At 41.4% G+C, this 26,051-nt stretch overlaps 1 protein-coding gene across 1 annotated transcript in view; it reads right to left on the bottom strand.

The window, feature by feature from the left end:
• LOC308085466 (tumor necrosis factor receptor superfamily member 19-like) overlaps nucleotides 1–26,051 on the bottom strand; it is a 38,135-nt gene continuing 12,084 nt past the window's right edge. The window contains exons 4-10 of the mRNA XM_080428629.1: nucleotides 24,794–24,972; nucleotides 23,232–23,317; nucleotides 9,667–9,831; nucleotides 8,487–8,612; nucleotides 6,166–6,268; nucleotides 4,917–5,239; nucleotides 1–1,140 (exon numbers count right to left, since the gene is read on the bottom strand). Coding sequence (XP_080284755.1) covers nucleotides 1,136–1,140; nucleotides 4,917–5,239; nucleotides 6,166–6,268; nucleotides 8,487–8,612; nucleotides 9,667–9,831; nucleotides 23,232–23,317; nucleotides 24,794–24,972 — 987 coding nt within the window. The 3' untranslated portion in view covers nucleotides 1–1,135. The remainder of the gene's footprint in view (nucleotides 1,141–4,916; nucleotides 5,240–6,165; nucleotides 6,269–8,486; nucleotides 8,613–9,666; nucleotides 9,832–23,231; nucleotides 23,318–24,793; nucleotides 24,973–26,051) is intronic.

Here is a 26,051-nt window from a genome sequence, read left to right as displayed (position 1 = left end):
TAGTGTGTACTTTTCATAGTGGTTTATTTACAAACGTGTAAAATTATATCAAATTCTGACGTGGAAGCGTCCATGCGCAAACCACCAATACTACAACTGGAGGCAAACAAACAAAAAGGCAAGCATATTTAGTCAGTCATGTCTATGTTACAAAAATATTGACCTATTTACTATTTTACAGTTATCTACAAACGGCAAATTTGAAATCACACAAACATTCCTCGTTGTCTTAAACTTGTTCAGTATTATCTAGATTGTCTTCAGTGCGCACCGTATCACTTTTGACGCTTGATTGTCGGGTCTATAATACATTGGTTCTCAAAGTGGGGTCCAGGGACACCCAGGGGTCCTTGGAGGGGGTACCAGGGGGTCCCCAGCCAAATTAGTTGATAAAGTGTCACAATAATTTTAACCCCTGCTATTCAAAAATAGCAGATATACGAGCTTGTAGATCTGCTGTTTTTGAAAAATCTTGAAAATGTGTGCAAATCTTTGAACCTCTTTTTTTTTAAAGGGAAACATTTTTAACACAGATCTTTGCTTCTGGGGGTCCCTGGCACAACATATTTTCAGGTGGGGGTCCGCGGCCACATCCATATCGATTTGGGGGTCCTTGGCACGAAAAGGTTTTGAGAACCACTGCTATAAGAGACCAACACGTGATAATGCAAGACATTCTTAAAAAAAATGAATACACGCCTCGGGGACAGTGTCCGCTCGTTTCCTCATTCACGTTGTGTCACAAAAAAATACTCGGCCAATGCTCCTTTGTCGCTTTGAACTTCATTCGACTGACCTCCCGGACCAGCGAGCTCACATTCTGTGGTTTTGCATCTCTTTCATCTGCGTTGCGTACAGTTACTCCTTTGTCCTCGTGCTTTTCTTTGACCTTGGAAGTGCTTTTTCCTTTGCATTTATGTACATTGTCCCTTCAGTCGCTTTGAGGAAAGGAGAAGAAGCTCCAGAGTCTGGTCCAGGCTGGCCGATCACACATGGGGGGGATGGGGGGGGGGTTAGTGCTATCTGTGTGTGCAGGCTAGAAGAGGGTCTCTGAAACGGGATCAGGTTGTGGCTGTCGTCAGGTCCAGCAGGGTGGTTCGAGGGGGGGGGGGGGCGTGTGCCAAAGAAACCCATCTCATCCTAGAAGAGGAGAAAGTGGAGAAACACACACACCGTCCATTAGTAATTTATCTACCCAGGGTTGGCCGGGGGGGGGGGGGGGGGGGGCTGAGTCATGAGTCATGTTAAAACAATATCTCCATGGCTACATCAAAGAGCTGGGCTTGGACTCTGCCTGACGCTATCTCTGATACTTAACCAGACTCATTCCGCTTCGCACGGACATAAACACCACTGTTCCTGTCCATCAAAGAGAGAGAGCAGCAGTTGGTTGTGGCACAATAACTGCTCTGGGGAAACTGACCGCACGCGCCTGTTCAAGAGTAATGCTTTGTGTGCGTGGACGTGTTTGAGTTTCGCAGAATGTCCTTTTATGTGTGTGATTGAGTATTTGCATATTGTGTGTGTGTGTGTGTGTGTGTGTGTGTGTGTGTGTGTGTGTGTGTGTGTGTGTGTGTGTGTGTGTGTGTGTGTGTGTGTGTGTGTGTGTGTGTGTGTGTGTGTGTGTGTGTGTTTTAGACTACACTTGGGAATGTATTTGAATACTGCAAAGTATACATGTGCCACACACAGTACACCATATGTGAGAGAAAGTTTCAAAACGTGTTTGAGCATTGACTATTACAAGTAGAGTAGCCCTGCCTGGGCCCAGAGGCCTAATATCTCCCTTGGCCAAGGAGGGGGGGGGGGATTCCACTTCCGTTGAGCAGAAGATGTTTGGTTTCCCATGTATGTGAGAAGCGGGTTTGAAAGCAGGTTGTTACATACAGTGTATGTTTTAGTTTGAGTGTTTGTCAGCTGTGTTTATGCATCTATTCTTGTTCAGAGAACCCACATTCCAGTCTGCTCTGGTGGCACTGCCCTTCTGTCTCTGCCCCATTCCTGCACCCTGGCTGCACCAGTCCTGACACTCCTATTCACACATATAAAAAATGAATATAAAAAAAGCTTTGTCTGACAAACAATGTGTTGCCTGTTCTGGTATCTATTCATATCAGTTGGGATTTATTTGGATATTTCTTAATGTTTTTGGAGGAGGCTTTGGCAGCTCAGACCTGTCAAAGCTTAGTTTACATAAGGTCCTTCAGTTTCCTGGCCTTAAGAGTGTTTGCTCTCTATTTGCATGACCCAGTGAAAAGTTGAACGCTGAGGAGTGCTACAACAGTGACTATGAAACATCAAGTGAGCATCTTAACTTCATGCATTTATTCAGCCACTTGCATAAAACACGATGAATAACAGACATTTTTGGTCAAGAATATCAAAATGCAGAAACGGGAATATTAAATGTAGAAATGAATGCATCTTAGTTGTGCCTAGAAAAACTGAAATCACAAACCGAGAACATGCAGGTGCTCAGAAGCCTCAGGTCTTTTACAGTAATAGACATGCAGGGACCATCTTTTTAACTCACCGTTTGTTAAACGTTCGCTCTCTACAGTACAGTGGTGCACAAATGATTCAGCCCCAGTACTTGAGTCAAAGTACTCCTGGTCAAATATTATACTCAAATACAAGTGAAAGTCGCTCAGTCAAATTTGTACTTAAGTATTGCTGTAATTTGGGGGGCATAATTTGGGGGTGTTGGAGGTTCGCGTCCCGTTCCCGACGACCTTTGCTGCGTGTCACTCCCTGTCTCTGTCTCTCCCTGTTTCCTGTCATTCTCTACTGTACTATCAATAAAGCCAGAAAAGCCACACCAAAAAAATCGTAAATCTCACGTCTGAAAACGAGTGTCATTTAAATAACACGCCCTTAAATATTCTCGAAATGCCCCGATTTTACGACATGAAGAACCAGAATACGACCAAACAAATCATGAAAAGCCATTAAGAAAGAGTTTCCCCCGCTCGCCTCGCCACACACGCCTCTCTCTCAATCACACACACACACACGCCCAAGTGTGTCTTTCATGTAATCCGTAACGTACAATCTTTGTCACGTAGTCTTACATGAATGACATATTATGATACCAACACATCGCCATGAATGGAATACGTTTGTATATTTATTTACCCCATACCGAGCAGTGCGCGTTCGAGTTACACTAAAATAAAGCAGTCATGTAGGCCAGGGGTTTTCAACTGTTTATGAAACAGGGACCACCACCCTGACTGAGAATCAACCTGGGGACCACTGTTGTGTTGGGAGTGGGGATATGGGTGTGGTGTATAGGGAAAAAGCTTTAAATGAAATGTTGACTGTTAAGGGCTTAAAGGTAGGGTAAGTGATTTGCAATTATTCTGCAATCAATTATTCAAATAATTGCAAAATGGGTCTATGTTCTGATAGTACTCGTTACTATAGAGTGTCCTGTCCATATAAGGAGTCTCCATGTCTCTCCAGCTCTATATTAAACAGAAAAAGCATTTTCAGTGCTCTCTCCTGATTGGCTCAAATGTTGTCACCTACCTGAAAATGTATTATATTCTGTTTACTAAAGAGCTAGAGAGACCCCTATGACCGAACAAACGCTCTGTAGCAATGCTATCACAATATAGTACTTTAACCTTTTTAACAAAAAAAATAAATACAAACAAATATCACTTACCCTACCTTTTAATTTAATTTGTTAATTCGAGGTGAATTAAATCAAGACCTTAACAGTCATTATTTAACTGAGATATGCTAGTGGTCCAGAGCTCCAAAAAGATTGAGAACCACTGATCTATTCCTTTCCCATGGTTGCCCTTATTCTGTTCTCTTAACCTTCCTTATTAAACTCATGTTAACTGATTCATTGCAACATATGTATGAGCAAGCAGACACATGCGATTGATTATGGGAACATTTCCTAATAATGGTGACTCAACCATGCAATCCGGTACAATTTCTCTTGAGATTCTAATCTTCCAATTTCTATGGAAGTTCTTGACATCCAACTTCCCAGTAACTGACAACATTGACACGTCATCATACGTCACCAGGTAATTTACTGCACTGTTTCTAAACTAGTGGACGATAAAATAAAATAAAACACTAACTACATTAGTAAATGCATGGTCAGGGACCACATGCAATACCTTCACGGACCACCAGTGGTCCACGGACCAGCAGTTGAAAACCCATGATGTAGGCTATTCCCCATGAGACTCGGGCAGGCTGCAGTGATCCCGTGCCGCCACATTGATAAGAGATTGGAGCGTCGGGTTTATATCCTTAACCCAGCCAGGTTGTGTAGCCTACATAACTCTCTATGAAATAACTCAACTCTACTGTAAGTTTGTAGACCTCACTGTCCATGAAAAGATGGTCGGGACTCAGTCCGACTCTCGAAAATGCTCTCGCAAAAGCGCTCATATATTTTGAAAATAGCAGATCTACAAGCTCACAACGCGTCGCGATGCGACGCTTGTGAGCTTGTAGATCTGCTATTTTCAATGCAGCCAGATCTGCAATCTTATCTGATGAATGTTAAAGCAGTTTGCTTAAATTACTTTATAAAATGTTATCTTTTTCACAGGGATTATTTATTAGTGTGATATATATACATTTTGGAGTGGATATATGTGTCCAGATGCCTGTCAGACGGTGAGACAATGCTGCTCCGCAGGTCTACAATGGAACAAATGGGTGCAGCCAACGTCTACAACTGCTCTCGACCTGTCGTGAGATCTCGGCGTATCGTAGGCTGAAGGCAACGTCAGGATATATTGATAAATGCCGAAAGTTGCGGTGATATCGCCGTACGCCAATTATTTGGTCTGCAACGCGTTTGATAAATGAGGGCCACAGTACTCGAGTAAATGTACTAAGTCACTCTCCACCGCTGCTACAGGGAAACATCTCAAACTCACCTTCCAAAGACGATGGCTGTTGCCTGGGAAGCAACACATCTGTCAAAGTTTCCCCGTAACTCTCTCCGGTCCTCCGGTCTGGGGGATAATTCTCCTGGACATCGTCTTTGGACCGGGACCCTTCCTCTCCTCCTCCATGCACTTCTTCCCCTTCTGCCTCCGTCCTCCTCCCTGAGGCTTCCAGACTGTGCCTGGGTGAGCTTTCACAATGCTGCTCCGGGTTCTCCATGAGCGGCCACGTCTCGCCGGTCCCTCTGGAGACGGACTCTGGATGCGCTCCAACATGGACCGGTCCGTCGCTCACTTCACCAGACTTTAGGTTTCTGGGGGAAGGCAACAGAGACGGGACGGGGGGACGGGGGGGGGGGGACCTGGGGTCAGCTGCATGAATCTCTCCCTTGGTGTTCCTGAGTGCTTCAAGCCACACACGGCTTTGGAGAAACCTCTAACTCTGACAGTGATCTCACAAACAGACCAAACGTGTGTGTGTATGTCTATATATATGTCTATAGCAGTGGTTCTCAAAGTGGGGTCCGGGGGCCCCCAGGGGTCCTTGAGGGAGTTCCAGGGGGTCCCCAGCTAAATGATAGATAGTTAGGATTAGGAACCAAATGGACCCTTATGTCTGTCTGTAACTCTGAGAGTGTACAAATGGAACCAAATGGACCCTTATGTCTGTCTGTAACTCTGAGAGTGTACAAATGGAACCAAATGGACCCTAACGGGTCCATTTGGTTCCATTTGTACACTCTCAGAGTTAAATTAGCATTGATTTTACAATATAAATTGGGGTCCCAGAGATAGAAATGCCATTAAATGGGGCTTCGTAGCCTAATGCATGTCAAACTGAAGGGTCCTTGAAATTGAAATGGTTGAGAAGCACTGCTAGAGCTGTAGAAATCTTCTCTTATATGGGGGTCCCTGGCATATCTTTTCAAATGGGGGTCCGCGGGCTAATAAGTGTCAATCTGGGGGTCCTTGACATGAAAATGTTTGAGAACCAATGATATATAGTTTATTTTGTTTGTATTTGTTTAGAACTAGTTTTTTATAAATAGTACGATAGGACTAATGTACTATTGTACATGTAACGTTTTTATAAAGAGCTGTTTTTGTCTCCGCCAGGCCGAAGGCATGATTGAGAGAGTATGTTTTGCACCCTGTCCGAAGCCTGACACTACTGTAGTAATATGTTGTATTTAGCAAATGATAAAAACATCTTGTACACTTAAGTGTGTGATTTACTCACCCGTCATTGAGGCTCATCTGTGACTGGAATGGGCTTGTGTTCTGACTCCGGCCCAAACTGCAGCTCTCATCACAGCACAGAGAAGGGATGAGGTGGACCGGGCCTGAGCGCCCCACACACACACACACACACACACACACACACACACACACACACACACAGAGGGAAAACAATAAGGTACGGTCAAAGTTTTACCCCTGAAGCCGATTCTAGAAATGTCTTCTAAATCCCAACAGTATTCTGAAAAACGTATGTGTCTCAGTATCAGTGGTTCTCAAAAATTTTCATGTCAAGGACCCTCAAAATGATATGTATTTGACCGCGGACCCTCATTTCAAAATATTTTGTTCCAGGGACCCCCAGAAGCAAAGATTTGAGTTAAAAATGTTCGCTTTAAAAGAATATATATTCAAAGATTTGCACACATGTTCACGGTTTTTCATAAATAGCAGATCTACAAGCTCATAGCACGGCACTCGGTGCCACGCTACGAGCTTGTATATCTGCTATTTTTGAATAGCCAAAAGTGTAAAATAATGCTTTTTTAGCTCAAATCAAAAAGTGACACAGGTGCGTTCCAGGTCTTAATGGGTTAAGAATCACCACAGGGAAACTCAGAAAAAGGATGGAGCCAAGTAGAGAGCCCTTGTGCTGCTGTATAGGTGATTAAATACCACCAAGTAGGCCAGGAATGCTATGCTATAATAAAACGACTTGCAACTATCACTGTGGTTGCACAACATGACAATGTCGTTGCAGTCGGGCAGAAACCAGCTAACTCCATTTTGACGCTTTTGCATAAATCAGTGCTATTGAACGCCCTTTACGTCTGTGTGTTGGTAAAAAAAAAACATTGAACCGATGAAAAGTATTAAAAAGTGCTTCTGACAAAAGCAGCTAACTCCATTGGATCCTCAAACTTTCTGCTAAACCAGCTAACTCCACCAAAGGGGGGTGGAGTTAGCTGGTTTTGCTGACTCCAGGCTCCACCCCCTTTTGACCTCCAACCTCATTGTGAGCTTGGAGGTCCATTCAGCTGTTCTTATCAATGATGAACAAAACCTCCTAACTCCAACTTTTTTTTTGTTTTTTTCATGCAGCTAACTTTTTGGAGTTAGCTGCTTTCTGCCAGACAGCATGGATATACAATAATGTATATAAAAAAGAAGACAAAAACCAACAGTACTACTGTAATGGATGCAAAGAACCAAATAAATATGTATTCACCTGTTTCCTAGGCTGTGTTTTCCACTTCCTGTCGATTTCATTGGATATCATTGGTCATCTGACCAGTTTCATTGGATTTCATTGGATCAAATCGACAGGAAGTGGAAAACACACAGCCTAGGAAACAGGTGAATAGGATAGGACAACAATTACACAGTAGATCCACATAAAAGAAAGGGGGACGTGCACAGATAGACCCTAGGTGGTGCTAGAGCACCTGCCCTTTGCCCTCTTGACCAGAAGTGCCCTAATATATTAACAATTCCCCAAAATGTGCATTGCAATTTTCTTCTATAAATCTCACACTACTAGGGCAGCCGGCGGTTCCGCGCGCCGCGCAAGGTGCCCTTTTTTTTTTACTTGAGCACCTGCCCCTCAAAATGTCTGTGCACGCCACCATCTGTCAGAAACCATGAGGGATGAATCGCTAGTCGCTAGTAAGCAACCTATTTAGGTTGAATAGCTGGATAAATTGAAGGGTAAAATAAGAAAATGCTGATGAAATACAGAGAACAGTCCATGTACAATTATATCAGTCACCATGATGGACATCAGAAACCACCATCCAGTGGTAGAAACAGTACTCTTTTTTTTTTTACTTAAGTAAAAGTATCAATACTGCAATGTAGAAATACTCTATTACAAGTAAAAGTCAGGAATTCAAAATGTACTTGAGTAAAAGTACAAAAGTATTGGTATCAAAATTTACTTAAAGTACTAAAAGTAGAAAGTACTCATTATGTAGAATTGCAAATGTATAAAAAATATTTTGAAAATAACAGATCTACAAGCTCACAATGCATCGCATTGTGAGCTTGTAGATCTGCTATTTTCAAATGGCCAAAATGTATAGGGTTGAAGTGGTTAATGTATGTTTTGTAATAGTAATCAAAATCTACTAACTCAAGTTTTCAAATCAATGTAGTGGAGTAAAAGTACAATATTTGCCTCTGAGATGTAGTGGAGTGCAAGTAAAAGTAATGAAAATTGTACTTGAGTACCGTACTTGAGTACAAGTACTTAGTTACTTTCCACCACTTTCACCATCACACAGATTATGCTGATGTCTTGTCTTCATAAAAAGCAGAGCCTACCACACGTGTGTCCGGGGCCGAGGTGACACTGGCAGCAGGGTCTCTGGGGGAAGTCGTGGAGCCAGCGCCGGTCCAGACAGAACAACTCTGCCCCGCCGTACGGCCCGTCCTGGGCCCTGAGAGAGGCTGTGGACACAGAGGGGCTCCATCAGCACTGGTGACTGTGAGTCAAGTGTTGCTATCATAGTGGGAAAAGTGCTGAAATGTTTTACTTAAGTAAAAGTATCAATACCACAAAGCAGAAGTACTCTTGTTACAAGTTAAATGGCCTGTGTTCAAAATGTTACTTGAGTAAAAGTATTGGCATCAAAATATACTTAAAGTACCAAAAGTAAAAGTACTAAAATGTTTGAGAATAGCTGATCTACAAGCTCACAACGCGTCGCGATGCGACGCGTTGTGTGCTTGTAGATCGGCTATTTACAAATAGCCTACAGGTATGTATGAAATAGGGCTAAAGTGGTTATGTTTTATAATATCATAATCTGTATCTGCAAAGTAACTAGTAACTAAAGTTTTCAAATAATTGTAGTGGAGTAAAAGTACAATATTTGCCTCTGAGATGTAGTGGAGTAGAAGTACTGAAAATGGGAAATTTATTTAAAGTCTGGTCTGCACTTGGATTGACGGGGATTTGCATATTGTGCTTAAATATTGGCAAAGGTGTGCCGACATAAGGCCTGTGGCTAAAACTGCAGCAGACCAATGCCAATATCTTGCGGTGTTGTTGTGTTATTGTTTAACCAATTCAACGCATCTGTGTAACCACTTTAACCTTTGGCTATTCCAAAATAGCAGATATACAAGCTCATAGCATGGCACCGAGTGCCGCGCCACGCTATGAGCTTGTACATCTGCTATTTTGGAAAAATCGTGAACTTTTGTGCAAATCTTTGAATGCGTTTTTAACTCAAATATTTGCTTCTGGGGGGTCCCTGGAACAAAATATTTTGAGATGGGGGTCCGGGGCCAAATACATACCGTTTAAAAAAAAAACTGTTAGGATTTAGAAGACATTTGTAGAACCCCCACCAGAAGCAAAGAAATAGCAGATCTACAAGCCATGACCTTGTATATCTGCTATTTTTGAATAGCCAAAGAAATCTAAAAATCCGGATTGAATGGGTTAAAATAATTTTAAGTTTACGTTTTTCTTTTCCAATTAAACTATTTCCCTCACCACTGGGTTTCTTCTCCAGCAGCTGTCTCTTGCAGTAGATGACACAGAGGACCAGCAGAGCCAGCAGCACGGTGGCCAGGGCGCTGCAGATGACCGCGGCCAGCGCCATGTCCCGAGGACTGGTCACCACCGAGGGCAGAGGCACCAGGTTCACACGTCCACTGCCTGTCCACAGAGAGAGAGAGAGAGAGAGAGACAAGAGGTTTTAAACTCAAGTACATTTCAAGCACATTCATTGGTGTAACGTCAAGAGTTTAGCTGAATAAACACCCTCCCCCATTTCTATTTCTTATGTATTTATTTAACCCATTAAGACCTAAGGCCGATTCTAAAAATGTTATCTAAATCCTAACAGTTTTTTCAAAATAATGTAAAAAATATTTTTTCACGATAAAAAAAATTTAGCAGATCTACAAGCTCATAGATCTGCTATCTCGGTGCCGCGCTATGAGCTTGTATATCTGCTATTTTTGAATAGCTAAAGAATTCTAAAATGACACAGATGCGTTCCAGGTCTTAATGGGTAAAGGGATAGTTCACCGAAATAATTACTTTTTTCTATCGATTAGTCACCCCATGGAGACTTGAATTCATGGATATTTTTTTGTTTTTGTCGCGGATTGAATATGTGTTCTCTGGGCCACTCACACACCTACCCTGTGTGTCTACAAACAGTTGGACACGCGATCGATCATAAGGGATGCACATTTTCTGTGGGGAGCTGAAAAAGTAAGTGAACCGTCCAATTTTGACGAGAAATGGCGTGTTTACACGGGGCTGCATGAGAAGGACTCCAAGCCGATCGGAATGTTTGTTGTCTGGCGACGTGCACGTATAGCCTGTGTGTTTACAAACGATTGGGCTTGCGATCATAATGAATATAATTTTTTTTGTGACCTGTTGAAAGTTTTTTTTAAAATAGGAAAATTGCTGGCAGTGGGCAAACACAACCAGAAATGAATCTGGCAGTGAATGAGTTAATTCTAATTTGATTATTGTCATTGCAGTTTAATTATTTCTGTGTTGCGCCCCGGGGCGATGCAGGGGTGGGAATATTGGATGTGATAGTGATTGGGGAGGGTGAGGAATATGGGCGGTGTTTTCTGTATTAAAATTTAAAAAAATTAAGACAGAGAGATAAAACAAAGTCATGCACACACAGTTTGCGAGCGAGACGAGTCGAGTCGGAACGACTAAGTACGTACAGTGGGTGTGAACTCTTGACAAGTTTTGGTGACATTAAGAATGTTTTGGCGATAAGACTTCCACGGCTTATTATTACAAGGCGATAACAATGTGGTGTCAACAACAGACAATATAATTTGAGACTTTAACAACCCCGCATCTATCACGATTGTGTAATTGTACTCCATGAAAAGGGTGGTTAGTTTATTTTAGCACATACTCGTAAAGGAAAAACGTAAACATAAAACATACCATTATTAGTTGGTGCTGGCAAGACAAAAAAAAACTAAAAAGGCAATTGAAAACGACAAATTAGAACGATAAATTAAAGAAACTGTGATAAATAATCAAGATGACAGGTAATCCCCTCACTTCTTTTGCCTTCTAGCAATCCTTTTCACAGACGCTCTAACCAAGAAGAAGTTCTCATACTCTGTGACCCTTTTATCCCTTTGAGTATTACAGTCATGTGACAGCAACACCTCCCAATTACCGGGTTCTGTGAATAAGGCCAAAGGCAGACCTTTTGGCTGGATGTTTGGACATAAGGGGGAAGGATGAGTGCATGCGTGCGAGCAGTGGTGTAAAGTAACCAAGTACATTTACTCAAGTACTGTACTTAAGTACAATTTTTAGGTACTTTTACTTTACTTGAGTATTTCCAATTTGCAGTACTTTTACTTCTACTTAACTAAATCTCAGAGGCAAATAATGTACTTGTACTCCACTACAATTATTTGACAGCTTTAGTTACTAGTTACTTTGCAGATTTATATTACTATCACAAAACATACATTAACCACTTCAGCCCTATATACATTTCGGTCATTTGAAAATAGCCGATCTACAAGCTCACAATGTGTTGCGATGCGACGCATTGTGAGCTTGTAGATCTGCTATTTTCAAAAGATTTGTATACATTTGAAAACTTGAAACAGGACATTCTGCATAATGAGCACTTTCTACTTGTGGTACTTTTAAGTACATTTTGATACCAATACTTTTGAACTTTTACTCAAGTAAATTTTTAATACCTTACTTTTACTTGTAACAGACACTGCAGTATTGATACTTTTACTTAAGTAAAAAATGTGAGTACTTTTTCCACCATTTTTTACAGACAGACATGCCTGTGTCTGTCTGCCAGTTTGTGTGTCTGTCAGTCAGTCAGAGCGACTGTATCAGAGTGCCAGGGTTCATGTGTGTGCACGCACGCACGCATGCATACACACACACACACACACACACACACACACACACACACACACACACACACACACACACACACACACACACACACACACACACACACACACACACACACACACACACACACACACACACACACACACACACACACACACACACACACACACACACACATGTGTTACAGTATGGGTGCTACTGCCACGAATAAGCTGCTGCTACCATAGTCATCACATGGCCCGGGGGAGTCATTTGACGTGCCTGTCTGTCTGCTCCACCTCAACCTGCCGGGAGCGTTCGCACACGCACACCGACTCTTGCATCAAGACTTTTTGGCTCATTACACAAGTTCCCACAAATAAGGGACATCATCATAACTTGAATATGGCTCCGCGTTGGATACAGTAAATTAACACACTTTAACCCATTAAGACCCGGGAACGCATCCGTGTCGTTTTTAGATTTATTTGGGCTATTCAAAAATAGCAGATCTACAAGCTCATAGCGCGGCACTGAGTGCTTGTAGATCTGCTATTTCTTTTTTAAAGAAATCGTGAAAATGTGTGCAAATCTTTGAATATATGTATAGATTTTTTACTCAAATCTTCCCTGGAACAAAATATTTTCAGATAGGGGTCTGCGGCCAAATACATAATTTTGGGAGGTCTTTGACATGAAAAGGTTTTTAAAAAAACTGTTAGGATTTAGAAGATTGTAGAATCCCCCAGAAGTAATAAGATTTGAGTTACAAATGTTCGCTTCCAAAAAAAATATGTATATTCAAAGATTTTCACGATTTTTCAAAAATAGCAGATCTACAAGCTCATAGCGCTTGTATATCTGCTATTTTTGAATAGCCAAAGAAATCTTAAAATGACACCGATGCGTTCCCGGTCTTATTGGTTTAACATGCACTCTGTTTTACAATCTGGCTGGCTTCTCGTCTAATTATTGTCCTGGCCATTATCCAAAGTTAGGAGAAATAAAACAGGGGTGATAAAAGTATAGTGATGCGTGTTACAACTTTTGGCACTTAAAACTTAAACAAGCTTCACCAATTTCATTGAATATATTCAAAATATTCACTATTGACTTTAATGCGTACTACAATGAAGGAATGATGGATAATGTGAACAGCTCCTTTAAACGATGAATTGAAAATAGAGATAAAACTGACCAAGCTGGCTGACTTTTCTAAGTTTCTAACTGAAATGACTCAATTAAAACGCATCTGATGTAAAAGTTCAAACTAATTATTCAGTTTATGAAGCAGTTTTGGGCTCATGATTCATGGGAATGACATTTCAAATAAGTTGATGAACGTGATACAAATTTACAAATGAGATTTTGGTTCTTGAGTTTGAGCTTTGGGACAGACATCTGAAAAGCCTGATTTATACGGTGGCACACTGGTATCGTTCACCAAATAGCAGATCTACAAGCTCACAACGTGTGGCACTGTGAAACGTTGTGACCTTGTAGATCGGCTATTTTCAGTGCACGACACAATGCGCAATTAAGTATGAATTCAAACCCAAACCGACCCATGTGAGTTGAAGGCCAAGCACATCACATACAATACTGAATGGGAATTTATGTATAATAAAAGATGGAAGATTTTTGTTGTCATACTGCCTTTTCCCAATTATTTTTTTTAAACTTATACAAGTATTCTATTATACAGTGTACTTCATTGACCGGGGTGCACAGGGGGTCAAGTACATTTACTTAAGTACTGTACTTAAGTCAGGCATGCAAACAGCCCCGAGGTTAAAAAGGTGACAACATGTTGTTTTCTTTTGGGTCAGGTGTCACACAATTGCCCTATTTGGGTTCAAAAAGGTGACTGTAGCTGAAAAGTGACACTTTTGCATGTCTGTTAAGTACAATTTTGAGATATTTGTACTTAACTTGAGTATTTCCAATTTCCAATACTTTTACGGATCCAAATATTGTACTTTTACCCCACTACATTTATTTAAAAACTTGAGTTACTAGTTACTTTGTAGATTTGGATTATTATTACAAAACATACATTACCCACTTCAGTCCTATTTCGGCCATTTGAAAACAGCAGATCTACAAGCTCACAATGCGTCGCGATGCGACGCATTGTGAGCTTGTAGATCTGCTGTTTCCAAAAGATTTTAATACATTGTATACACTTGAAAACTTGTGAAATGGGACATTCTGCATAATGACTACTTTCTACTTTTGGTACTTCAAGTACATTTTGATACAAATACATTTTATACTTTTACTCAAGTATTTTTTTTATTACGGACTTTTACTTGTAACAGAGCATTTCTACATTGCAGTATTGATACTTTTACTTAAGTAGAACCTGTGAATACTTTTTCCACCACTGCTTGCTACTGTAAGTAGTTCATAAACCTCGCCATTATCCCTCTTTCCTTCACCATTTCAGGGTACCACGGGTACACACTTGGTAGTTCTATTTCCATTTACTCATACATTAACACAGGAGTTTGAAATAGACGTTATAACAAGAACAAAAATGACAAACCAAAACACTTAAAATGTTTGTGTTGCTGCGAGCAGCTTTCCATGCTGATGGGCATATGGCTTTGACGTGTTAGACCTCGTTTGTCTGCCTACTCAAAATATTTGTTCAGTGCTTGCACTTACTTGTATTAGTATTATTATTATATTTTGTATTTTCTTACCTGACCCAACCAATTCACATATATTCTCAGCCCAAACCCGGCCCTACCCGACAGGCTTTTTTCGGGCCCCGTCAGGCTCGAGACATGAAACTGAGAACTGTTAGCTTGGCTGTCTGCACGAACATGTGCACGAACATATCTGTATTCTCTAATTGAAAGAGCATTGACCTTTAAGGGCCAAACAGATTAAAATAATTGCCCGTTACCATTATCAGTAATCAAATATAATTTTGTTTAGCACAAAAAAAGATCAAAGTATTCATTGCACAGATCGAGATAGCTCAGTGGGTGTGGGTTTACTGAGAGCAAACAAGGTCACCTGAAATAGAAGTTTGCCTAAACTATGAAAATGTTTGACTGCTTGCCCACCATCAGACTGTAAAAAAAAAAGAATTGTGAGAAATAATCTGAATAGATAGCAAACACTATAAACAGCTTTTTGTTTGAAAAAATATTTTTTCAATGAGACCCCTTCTATCGCTGTTTGCTTTTTGCCACATTAATCATAAATCGAACAGGGTTCAGCCTATTCACATCCAAGAGCTCTTTGTTATGCAATGTAAACATTACTTCAGTGTTGGGCAGGTTTTTCTTTCCTTTTCATTCAAGCCAATAGGGGATAAGGGTATTTTAACATTCCATCCAAGAGGAAGAAGAAGGGTGAAAGAGCTATCCTAAACTCACGGCAGCAGCACGCCAGAATTCTGTTTCCACGGTCACAATGAAGACTCATTTAAATGTGCGCATTTTAATATGCATTATCGAGAAATACATGATAACTGGCGGTGGTGGACTCAAGTACTGTACTAATTTTGAGGTGTTTGTACTTTACTTGAGTATTTCCAATTTCCAATACTTTTACTTCTACTCCACTACAATTATTTGAAAACTTCAGTTATTAGTTACTTTGTGGATTTTGATTATTATTATAAAACATACATTAGCCACTTCAGCCCTATCTATATACATTTCGGCCATTTGAAAATAGCCGATCTACAAGCTCACAATGCGTCGCATCGCGACCCATTGTGAGCTTGTAGATCGTCTATTTTCAAAAGATCTTTATACATTTGAAAACTTGAAATGGGACATTCTGCATAATGAGTACTTTTACTTTTGGTACTTTAAGTACATTTTGATGCCAGTACGTTTGTACTTTTACTCAAGTACATTTTGAATTCCGGACTTTTACTAGGAGTATTTCTATATTGCAGTATTGATACTTTTACTTAAGTAAAAAATGTGAGTACTTTTTCCACCACTGATAACTGGTAGTGAATAATACCCCATTCAAAATGCACGGCTGATTTTAAAGCAGCGGGCGTGCTGACATCGTGTTTACGGCCCAATTGTGCACATAAACAATGAATGTTATAATATAACCAGAACAATATTTGCATTGGAATATCCACCCTGTCATCACACTAACCATCAGAGGAGCTCATAATAAGTTAAGCCCTGATACCTGCCGAAACGTGAACGAACGCTTTGAGACGGCGGAGAGAGGAAAGAGGCACGGCACAGGTTAATACCCCCAACAATCATACATACAAAGATGAAAGTATACTCCACCACACACTGAAAGGCTTCAAACGCCTTCCGCTACTTTGATATCTTTAATGTCTTTTAATGTCGCCTTGCTTTCACGATAAACACACTGCTGAATGCTGGTAAGAAGCAATAAAGTCATGAAAACAAAGGAATGGGTCTGAATCCTTCCTGTGGACACCGCTGTGCGTGAGGCGTCTATGATCTAGAGCAGCGGTTCTTGAACTTTTTCAAGGACCCCCAAATTGACACACATTAGCCCGCGGACCCCCATTTGAAAAGATATGCCAGGGACCCCCATAAATATTTTTACGGCTCTAGCAGTGAAATTTTTAATTTCAAGGACCCCCAAGTTTGACATGCATTAGGCTACGGACCCCCATTTAATGCATTTCTATCTCTGAGACCCCAATTTATATTGTAAAATCAATGTTAATTTAACTCTGAGTAGTGTACAAATGGAACCAAATGTTAGGGTCCATTTGGTTCCATTTGTACACTCTCAGAGTTACAGACCCATAAGGGTCCACTTGGTTCCTAACTATCCCTCATTTAGCTGGGGACCCCCTAGAACTCCCTCGAGGACCCCTGGGGGTTCCCGGACCCCACTTTGAGAACCACTGATCTAGAGAGTGTCATAAAATGACAGGTTGTACCAGTGTATCAACCGAATATTGGTATTAGCAGTTAAAAAGAATCAGCCATCTGTGTAGGCATTGTCTAGAGACACACGAATACAACTACACCTATTGTAGACCTATAGAAAACACACACTGGAACCGACCAATAGTTGCTTCCAAAGCAAGTTAATCTCAGAACCACACCGTCCACAGACAATATCCTTATTATCCTACAGGAGTAGATGCCAGGGCCAGCTTAAGAAAATGGACAAAACTAATCTCAATTAGAGTGAGGTTATGATGAACTGATGGACATATGGAGGGAGAGAATGTTATCAAACATTATGCGTATGTAGTTGTAATACACAGTGGTGAAAAATAACTAAGTACATTTACTCAAGTACTGTACTTAAGTACAACTTTGAGGTAGTTGAGTATTTCCATCTTTCAATGTTTTATACTTCTACTCCACTACATCTCAGAGGCAAATATTGTACTTTTTTCACCAATACAATTATTTGTAAACTTTAGTTACTAGTTACTTTGCAGATTTAGATTACAAAATATACTGTACATTAACCAATTAAGCTCTTCGGCTATTCGAAAATAACCAATGTGAGATGTGTTGCGAGCTTCTAGATCTGCTATAAGTTTTGAAAGAATATTTGTGAAATGGCAACATTTTTAATACTGAGCACTTTTACGGGCGTACTTCTTCTACCGCTGGTGGTAATAGAGTCTTAACCCAGGGTTTGCGAACACGTATGTTCAGAAGAACAGCCACGGTGATCATCTTCATCTCTCCCACACACCGCGATGTGGGGCTCCTTTATCAAGGCCCCTAACAGCTGCAGCAAACACAGATAAAGGTTGGCCCATTGAAGAGAGCTCACCTGCTGATGCTATCTCCACACCGCACTCTGCCAATAAACCACAGCCTTTGATATGGCCCTGCCTGTTGACTCTATGGAATGCCAAAGTCAAGGTACCAAAAAAAGGCACTTGGCAATTATTGAGAGAACTATGGTTTGTCTATTGTTTGGTCGGAGAAGCCTTTTACACGTCTAATGTAAAACCCCATTTAATAGGTTCTTGGTAAACGTTGCGGTTGTGGCTTCCTGGTTAACCAGTCAGGACTGATACGTCTTATAAGATAAGATAAGATAACGTTCAATCTTCATTGATTTCCGGGGGGAAATTCAGGTATCATAGCAGCAATAGCAGTAAGAGTGAAACACGGGAGTGGTACATGTATGGTTAAGAATCAAACTAAATGGTCAAACCACCAAACCAAGATTTATCATCTCTCTACTCTTACACAGTGGTGGGAAAAGTAGTCAGATATTTTACTTAAGTAAAAGTAGCAATACCACAAAATACTCTGTTACAAGTAAAAGGCCTGTGTACAAAATGGTACTTGAGTAAAAGTACAAAAGCATTGGTATCAAAATATACAAAAAATACCAAAAGTAAAAGTACTAAAATGTTTGAAAATAGCAGATCTGCAAGCTCACAACGCGCCGCATCGCCTATGTATAAAATAGGGCTAAAGTGATTAATGTATGTTTTATAATATAATAATTTATATTTGCAAAGTAACTAGTAACTAAAGTTTTGAAATAATTGTAGTGGAGTAAAAGTACAATATTTGCCTCTGAGATGTAGTGGAGTAGAAGTAAAAGTATTGAAAATTGGAAATACTCCACTAAAGTAAAAAATACCTCAAAATTTTACTTAAGTACAGTAGTTGAGTATACTTAGTTACTATACACCACTGCTCTTACATACATCCTGTGGCTACTATGTTAGCATGCAGGTTGTAGTTTACATTCGCTTGAAATTCCGGAAAAAAATGTTAGATTTTTTTTAAAGGCCTGCTTTTCAGGATTGAAGAACAGGTCAGTACTTTTGACAAAACATAAAGTGAAATTATGTTTTACTCAATCTCTAACTATGAGTGTGAAGATGAGTGTTTTAGTAAAAAGGAGAATGTTTTAGTTATATATTTAGTTATTAGGTGCAGTTATTACCATTTTACTATGAGCTTTTCAAACAGCCTTTTGTAATACATGTCCCAAACAGAGACGATTACAATCAAAGAAGTGCCTCTGCCAGAAAGTTTAATTACTTACAAATATGTAAAAACCCAAGGGGGCATGTTTGTGGCGAAGTATATTATACCAACCACGCCCATTTTTAAATGTGGCAACAAAAATATGACCATGTGGTTTGCATTTGCATGCTGGATACTTAATTAAGACGTTGGTGAGGAAGCACTCAGAAATAGATAAGACCATCACTACTCCAGGCATATCTTCACTGACATGTGATCCACTTTGGTTTTGATGGCATCATTTCTTTTTAAGACTGAATGCTCTTACTTGGCTTGTGTTGCCTCATAGGCACTTCAATCAGTTAAGATAATTTGCTAAGTTCTGTGGTTGGTAAGAGTAGAAGCCATGAATGAGCCTTTGAACTAGGTCGTCAACTCAGTAAATAGAGGACGGCTGGGATTAAGTTAAGTAATGTCAGAACCTCAGGGTTATCACTGGGGTCACAGGTTTGATGGATCTTAAGTTAGCCCTAGCCTACAGTAGCATGTCAAAATATAAAAGGTTTGTGGTATACTGGTATATTTCAAGAGCCTGAGTTTGCCTGCAAACATGCAACATGTATCAGTCCTTCAAAACAAGAAAATATTTTAGTTTTGAAACTCCTGCCTCAAACTGTGTAAGATAAATAATATTTTGTGGCTGGCCACCAAAGTAAACAGGCCCTAAGTGTCTTGGTTAGTCAGAAACCGGCTAAAAACAAGACTATTGTATTCAATATTACCACACCAACAGATGAAACTCCCACCTGAAACTGGTGTATCTGGTGTATTATCTGTTTGGTAATAATAAAGGGTATTATATGCACATGCAAGTGTGGGTGGGCCTGTGCGTGCGTGCGTGCGTGCGTGCGTGCGTGCGTGCGTGCGTGCGTGCGTGCGTGCGTGCGTGCGTGCGTGCGTGCGTGCGTGCGTGCGTGCGTTGTGCATGTGTGCTCTATCCAATCCAGAGCCATCTTTTGGGGATCTGCCGTGACAGTGAAGAACTCCAGCAGATGAAACGCATTAAAGAGTCTGGAGGAATCCATAAAACACAGTCTCATTTCTACCAGAGAGTCCATAAACTGGCTGGGGGGAAAACAGAGGGAGAGGGAGGGAGGGTGTGTGGAGCATAGAAGAGAGGAGAGGAGGGGAGGGGATGGGGGGGGTATGAAGATTTACAGTCCCTTCCACCGACAGTGGCTGGCTGGCCTCCCCTGCACAGCTGCACCATCGCCTGGGGGCCCCAGTGTGGCCCTTATTAGAATGATCTGCCCTTTAAGTTTTCACCACCCTCCGCAAGATAACACTGGAGGGAGGGAGGGGAGCGAGACTTTCAAACATTTTGGAAGTGCTCCACACTGAGACTCTCAGTCTGTCTGTAGGATCTAACTACCAGCTATGTGCTGGGATACAATGGGGCCCATTTTGTTTCAAAGTCCCCCCCCCCCCCAACCCACCCCCCCGGTATCAAAACGAGAAGTCAGACAGATGGACAGACGGACGGGTAGATGGAAGGAGCTTGTGTGTCCTGGTGGCTGTGCTCGTTACACACGCACAGTAATGTAAAAAAAAAAAAGGCATTCTATTAACCAAAGCTAGACCGTGAAAAAGAGACTGCAGGGCAGAAGGGTTAAGCCGCTAAAACGACCGTGTAATATGTCGCCTGCGTTCGCAGACCCGGTCCTGACCGAATCAAGGTTCACTGTGGGAAGGATATGAGCAACGGCTCGTTCGATATCTGTCACAATTCTATATTAAAATTGCCTAATGAGTGGGTGGGTGAACCGCGCTAGCCTGGCATGGCGTAGATATTAGTCTGGAATCTCTGTTTGGAACCTGCATTTCCATGGGGCTGATTTAAAAACAAGACCAGGAGACCTAGTTCTGCCAGACCCAGAATGAAGTCCTAGTATACAGTAACACACCTACAAACCACTTCATAACTGAAGTTCATGATGTCATGAATAGTTCGTGACGAAAGGGGACGTCACAAACTTTTTTTTGGCTGGGGCCGGAGGACAAATGGCCCCTGCCCATGTATGGACGAAACAGGTACAAAGCCTCATGTAAGCCCGACCCCTTGGGTCTGGCAACTATGCCTCTGGTGATAAACCTTTTGCATTTGCATACTGGGCCCTGATTGGTCCCCCACAACTTATAAGGACAGCGGAATCCAATCACAACCGGGCGGGGCCAGAGCACTGGGCAGATTCGTCTGGTTTCCAGGCTAGGACCGCACCGCGGCCGCCGGGTCAATGCCAAAAAAACACTGTTAAAGGGATAGTTCACCCCAAAAAAATATTTTTTTCAATGGATTAGTCACCCCAGCGGACCGGTAGGCAGCGGCTCCGGTAGGAGACACAAAGGAGACTCTCTGTGTCTCCTACCGGAACCGCTGCCGGTCATCAAATTATTGGCTTAGGAATGCGATCCATGAATTCTCCATGGGGTGACAAATCTATCAACAGGGGGGAAAAAAATGTTGGGGGGTGAACTATCCCTTTAACCCTTTAAGACCTGGACCATTTTTAGAGTTCTTTGGCTATTCAAAAATAGCAGATCTACAAGCTCATAGCGCGGCACCGAGTGCCGCGCTATGAGCTTGCAGATCTGCTATTTTTGAAAAATCGTGAAAATGATTTTTTTATATTTTTTTCCGAAAGATTGTTAGGATTTAGATTTCTTTTTGAAGCGGCCTCAGGTCTTAAATTGTTCATCATATTAGTATTCATTATTTGTATGACAATTAATTGTCAAGTAAAATTATCTTGACTGCTCTCCTCTCGGAGCCGTCTTCGTTGGTCTAGCTCTAGCAGATCGCTGCTGGAACCTGCAGCCACGGTGGCTCTACTGGCTCTCAGACACACCACGCTGCCAAAGCAGAAACAGCTGTTCTCCTCCACAGTCATCAGGAAGTCACACTCAATTACCCAACGTATAAGTTCACTGGGACCGTTCGCTTTATACTGGAGTCTCAAAATCATAAGGTTGTACTTAAGTACTTGTAATGGGCGGGGGAGAAAAAAGGAGGAAGGTAATTGGATGTGTGGCCTACTGGAATTCAATCCCTGCTTTGTGAACATACTGTAACAATGTGAACCCCCCACCTCTGAGCTTAATAGGTCTCATTAAAAGAACGGTGGTAAATTGTACTTGAGATGGTTGCTTACTTTAACAGTGCAGTTACTGTAACTGTACAGTAAGGTTAAGACAGTGCAATAATTTTTTTGGAAGGATCGTTCAATTACTCAACCGGTGGTTAAGATGTCTTACTAATGATGTAATGCCTAAAAACCAACATTCAACACATTAGTAGGTTATTCAATTGGCGTTGAAGTTTCCACTCTCTCGTTAAAACCTATAACAATGCAATAATATTTTTTTTGTGGCGCTATTTAAAAATATCATGTCCTTGAGACATCAATGGAACAATTTAATGAAGGAAATTCCCTCATTCAGCCAGAATGGAGTGATGATAGCTGGCAACATGGACCCGGTCCTTGGCAAGGCCCGCTATTATGCTAGCCGTATCCATTTCTACTTTTAACTGTTCTGCTTATAAAAACCAAGCATTTCTTTGCACATAACGCACAGTTGGCTCGCTCAATAAGACTTTGTGAATGAACGGAAGGTTTTTCTCCCCCCATTAAGGTGAAGGCTATGGTTCTGATTACTCCAAGGACCTTGTGCTGGCATGTTTTATATGGAGGTATGTGCTTTGTTGTGGCATTAATACTGGCTGACTGGTTTAGCATGGAACTTTGGTTGTGGCTGCGTTTGGACTTGGGAGTTCATTATATTGTGCCGGGCTAATGATGTTTGCTTTCAGGCCATTGTGTGTGCAGTGTGCCTTTATTCCCATCACAGGTGAGGTCGACTTTCTTTGGCCTTGTATGCCAGCAGCACCACAAAGCCAAAGAGCAGTTTAACCACATGTGCAATGAAACATAAAAGAATGATTTCAAAGTTCACCTCCTCCTCCCCATCAAAACAGCATTTTGGGGGTCGTTAGTACAAGTTAGTACATTGTTTGTCATAATAGCATACTGTATCATAGATCTGTGTGTGTAGTTCATTTCTTAATAACATGAAACCTAAATCCTAGTAATAACAATTGACCTTTAACAGAAAAGTCGTTACGACTGTTTGACCTTAATGACGACCTTTACTGGCTGTCTCACTAGTGTTAATGGGTAGGAGTAGGAAAACAAAGGACTTAATGCTCACAGTGTGGTTCATAGGGAGGTGGAGGGTCCCCACACGGTATACACTCCATGTCTTGGAAACCACTCAGCTTTGTCTTCCTGTAATATCTGTTAAAGAAGCACATATAGTGACATTTCATGAGCCAATACGTTCATTGTGCATACTTGTGTCTTTCAAGTGTGAATAGTTTTACATGACCATTGGATAATAGACAAGCTATACACGAATCCACGGAGCGCTGCCCTGCGCGCAGCCATTGCTGCGGTGTCAACGCTCCGCGGACGCGACAGCGCAGCAATGGCCGCCTACAGGCAGCCACAGGCAGCGCGTCTGTGGATTCGTCCATAAGTACATGTGCACAGTACCGTGAAGTTAAAAGCTGGTGAGTAAACAGCAGAAGCAAATCTCTCTTAACCATTCACATTTTTTAATACAAATTTCATTTCTATTCTGGGAGATTCTGTTCTATTCCTCCATATTAAATACACATTTTACAGTCTCAGACTTAACCACTTAAAAGGGTGGTATACCCCTTTAAGTGGTTAAGTCTGAGAATGTAACATTTTAATTATTTTCAACATTAAACTATATCATTAGTATACATAATATTAATGACATAGTTTAATGAGTGGCATTCTGCTTTAAGCCCCTTTAAAAATAAAAATAAAAGCCAATCTACAAGCTGGGCTATTTTTGCTATTCCTGAAATTGTGGGAAATGTTTTCACCTATAATGCCCAAGATAGGGATACCAGGTTTAATGTGGTTAAATGAACCACTTGAACCCCAGCATCCCTATTCTTGGGTGAATATTTGCCACCAATAGCAGATCTACAAGCTCACGACGAGCCGCAATGCGGCGCGTTCTGAGCTTGTAGATCGGCTATTTTTGGCAAAGAGATTTGGTGGAGAGGGAAAAAATAGGGAAAAGTGCACCAAGTACAATGCAACTCAGGTCCGTTTTACCAAGCACAGTGGTGTAAAGTAACTAAGTACATTTACTCAAGTAAATGTACTTAGTACTTAAGCACAATTTTGAGGTATTTGTACTTTACTTGAGTATTTCCAATACTTTTACTTCTACTCCACTACATCTGAGAGGCAAATATTGTACTTTTACTCCACTACAATTATTTGAAAACTTAGTAGTTACTAGTTACTTTGTAGATTTTGATAATTATTACAAAACATACATTACCCACTTCAGCCCAACATACATTTAGGCCATTTGAAAATAGCCGATCTACAAGCTCACAATGCGTCGCGATGTGACGCATTGTGAGCTTGTAGATCTGCTATTTTCCAAAGATTTTTATGCATTTGAAAACTTGTCAAACGGGACATCCTGCATAACTAATACTTTCTACTTTTGGTACTTTAAGTACATTTTGATGTACTTTTACTCAAGTAAATTTTGAATTTCTGACCTTTTACCTGTAACAGAGTACTTCTACATTGCAGTATTGCAACTTTTAAATCAGCACTTTTTCCACCACTGACCAAAAGCGTAATTGTGAATTAGTGGTTATAATAAACATTGTGTTTGTGGTATATATATGTGATCAGTTTGTCCTCCTCTCTCACCCGGGCAGGCAGTCGCCACACACGGCGTTGCTGGTGGTGGAGCAGTTGGCCTTCTGGAAGCGGTTGATGCCGCCGCAGTCCAGGCAGGGCTTGCACTTCTGCAGGCTCCGGTCCTCTTTGAAGCGGCTGCTCCGGCAGGGCGCGCACCGGGCATCCTCTCCGTAACCGAAGCCACATTCCTGCAGGGGGATTAAACAGAGACAAAAAAAAAAAAACCCCGGGGGTGGGTAAGAGATGGGGTTCCGTGATGGTTTTGGGGGGGGGGGGGGGTGGATGTAGGGGGGTGGGTGGCAGTGATGTGGGTGCAGCTTGATGAAAAGGGGGGGGGGGGGGGCGTCTTGAATGTGGGACTGCCAGGGGTTTTGGAATTAAAGAATGATCTTGGCTCGCGGGATCGGAAAAAGGGGGAAACAATAGCTCGACTCTTTGGAGAGTCTATTTTACACTGGCAATAATCTCCCTGACTCTCTGTGGCATGAATGAGTGGCCTTCCGCTGCACGGTCCAGAATGGCCAGTGATTTGAATGATAAAGGCCCAGGGGACACCCACTGTTGTATTATTGCAAGTTTATTGCAGAGTTGTTTTTTTGTCTCCCCCTTTTCCCTGGAGCAGACTCAGCAAGTGTCCCTGTTGATTGAGAGGCCAGTGTGTGCAAAGGCAAGCACTTATTCCAGCCGTGTGTGTGTGTGTGTGTGTGTGAGAGTACGCCCGAGGATTATCCAGAAGTATACAGGGCAAGAATGAGATGAATACCCATGCCTCCTTCGCTCCCTACAATGGGAAGTGCACTTAAAAAGCACAGCTTCCTATTACTGTGTGACTGATCTAATGCTAAACCTGCTTTTGTCAGGAGTTAGGCCTCTTTACCAAATTTAAAGTCTGTATTCTGTAACGTTGTTGAGAAAGTAAAATAAAGTGCCGGTTTCAATCATGCAAAATTATAGTTCATCAAACACAAAAAGGATTTTAGAAGGCATACACCCTGTAATACGTAAGTATAAAATAGTGTAGGAGTTTCCATACTATGAGATTTGGACTGGAGACTATGCATTATCTTATTAGTAATGGTTTGCCTTAAAGAAACAAATCGCTCACACACAATGCAGTACAAAAAGCTATTGGTTTCCACAGGAACAGGAAATGGATGGAATGAATCCGCTATATGTTTCTACCCCCCCCCCCCCCACACACACACACACACACAAGTCTCCACACTGGAATTCAGCATATCATTTAATTTCATCCCTCTAACAATGT

The sequence above is a fragment of the Gymnoscopelus braueri genome (assembly GCF_963280865.1).
Source record: "Gymnoscopelus braueri genome assembly, chromosome: 5".
Taxonomy (NCBI): domain Eukaryota; kingdom Metazoa; phylum Chordata; class Actinopteri; order Myctophiformes; family Myctophidae; genus Gymnoscopelus; species Gymnoscopelus braueri.
The sequence above is the reverse complement of the archived record's forward strand: the minus strand, read 5'-3'. Positions and strand labels throughout refer to the sequence as shown.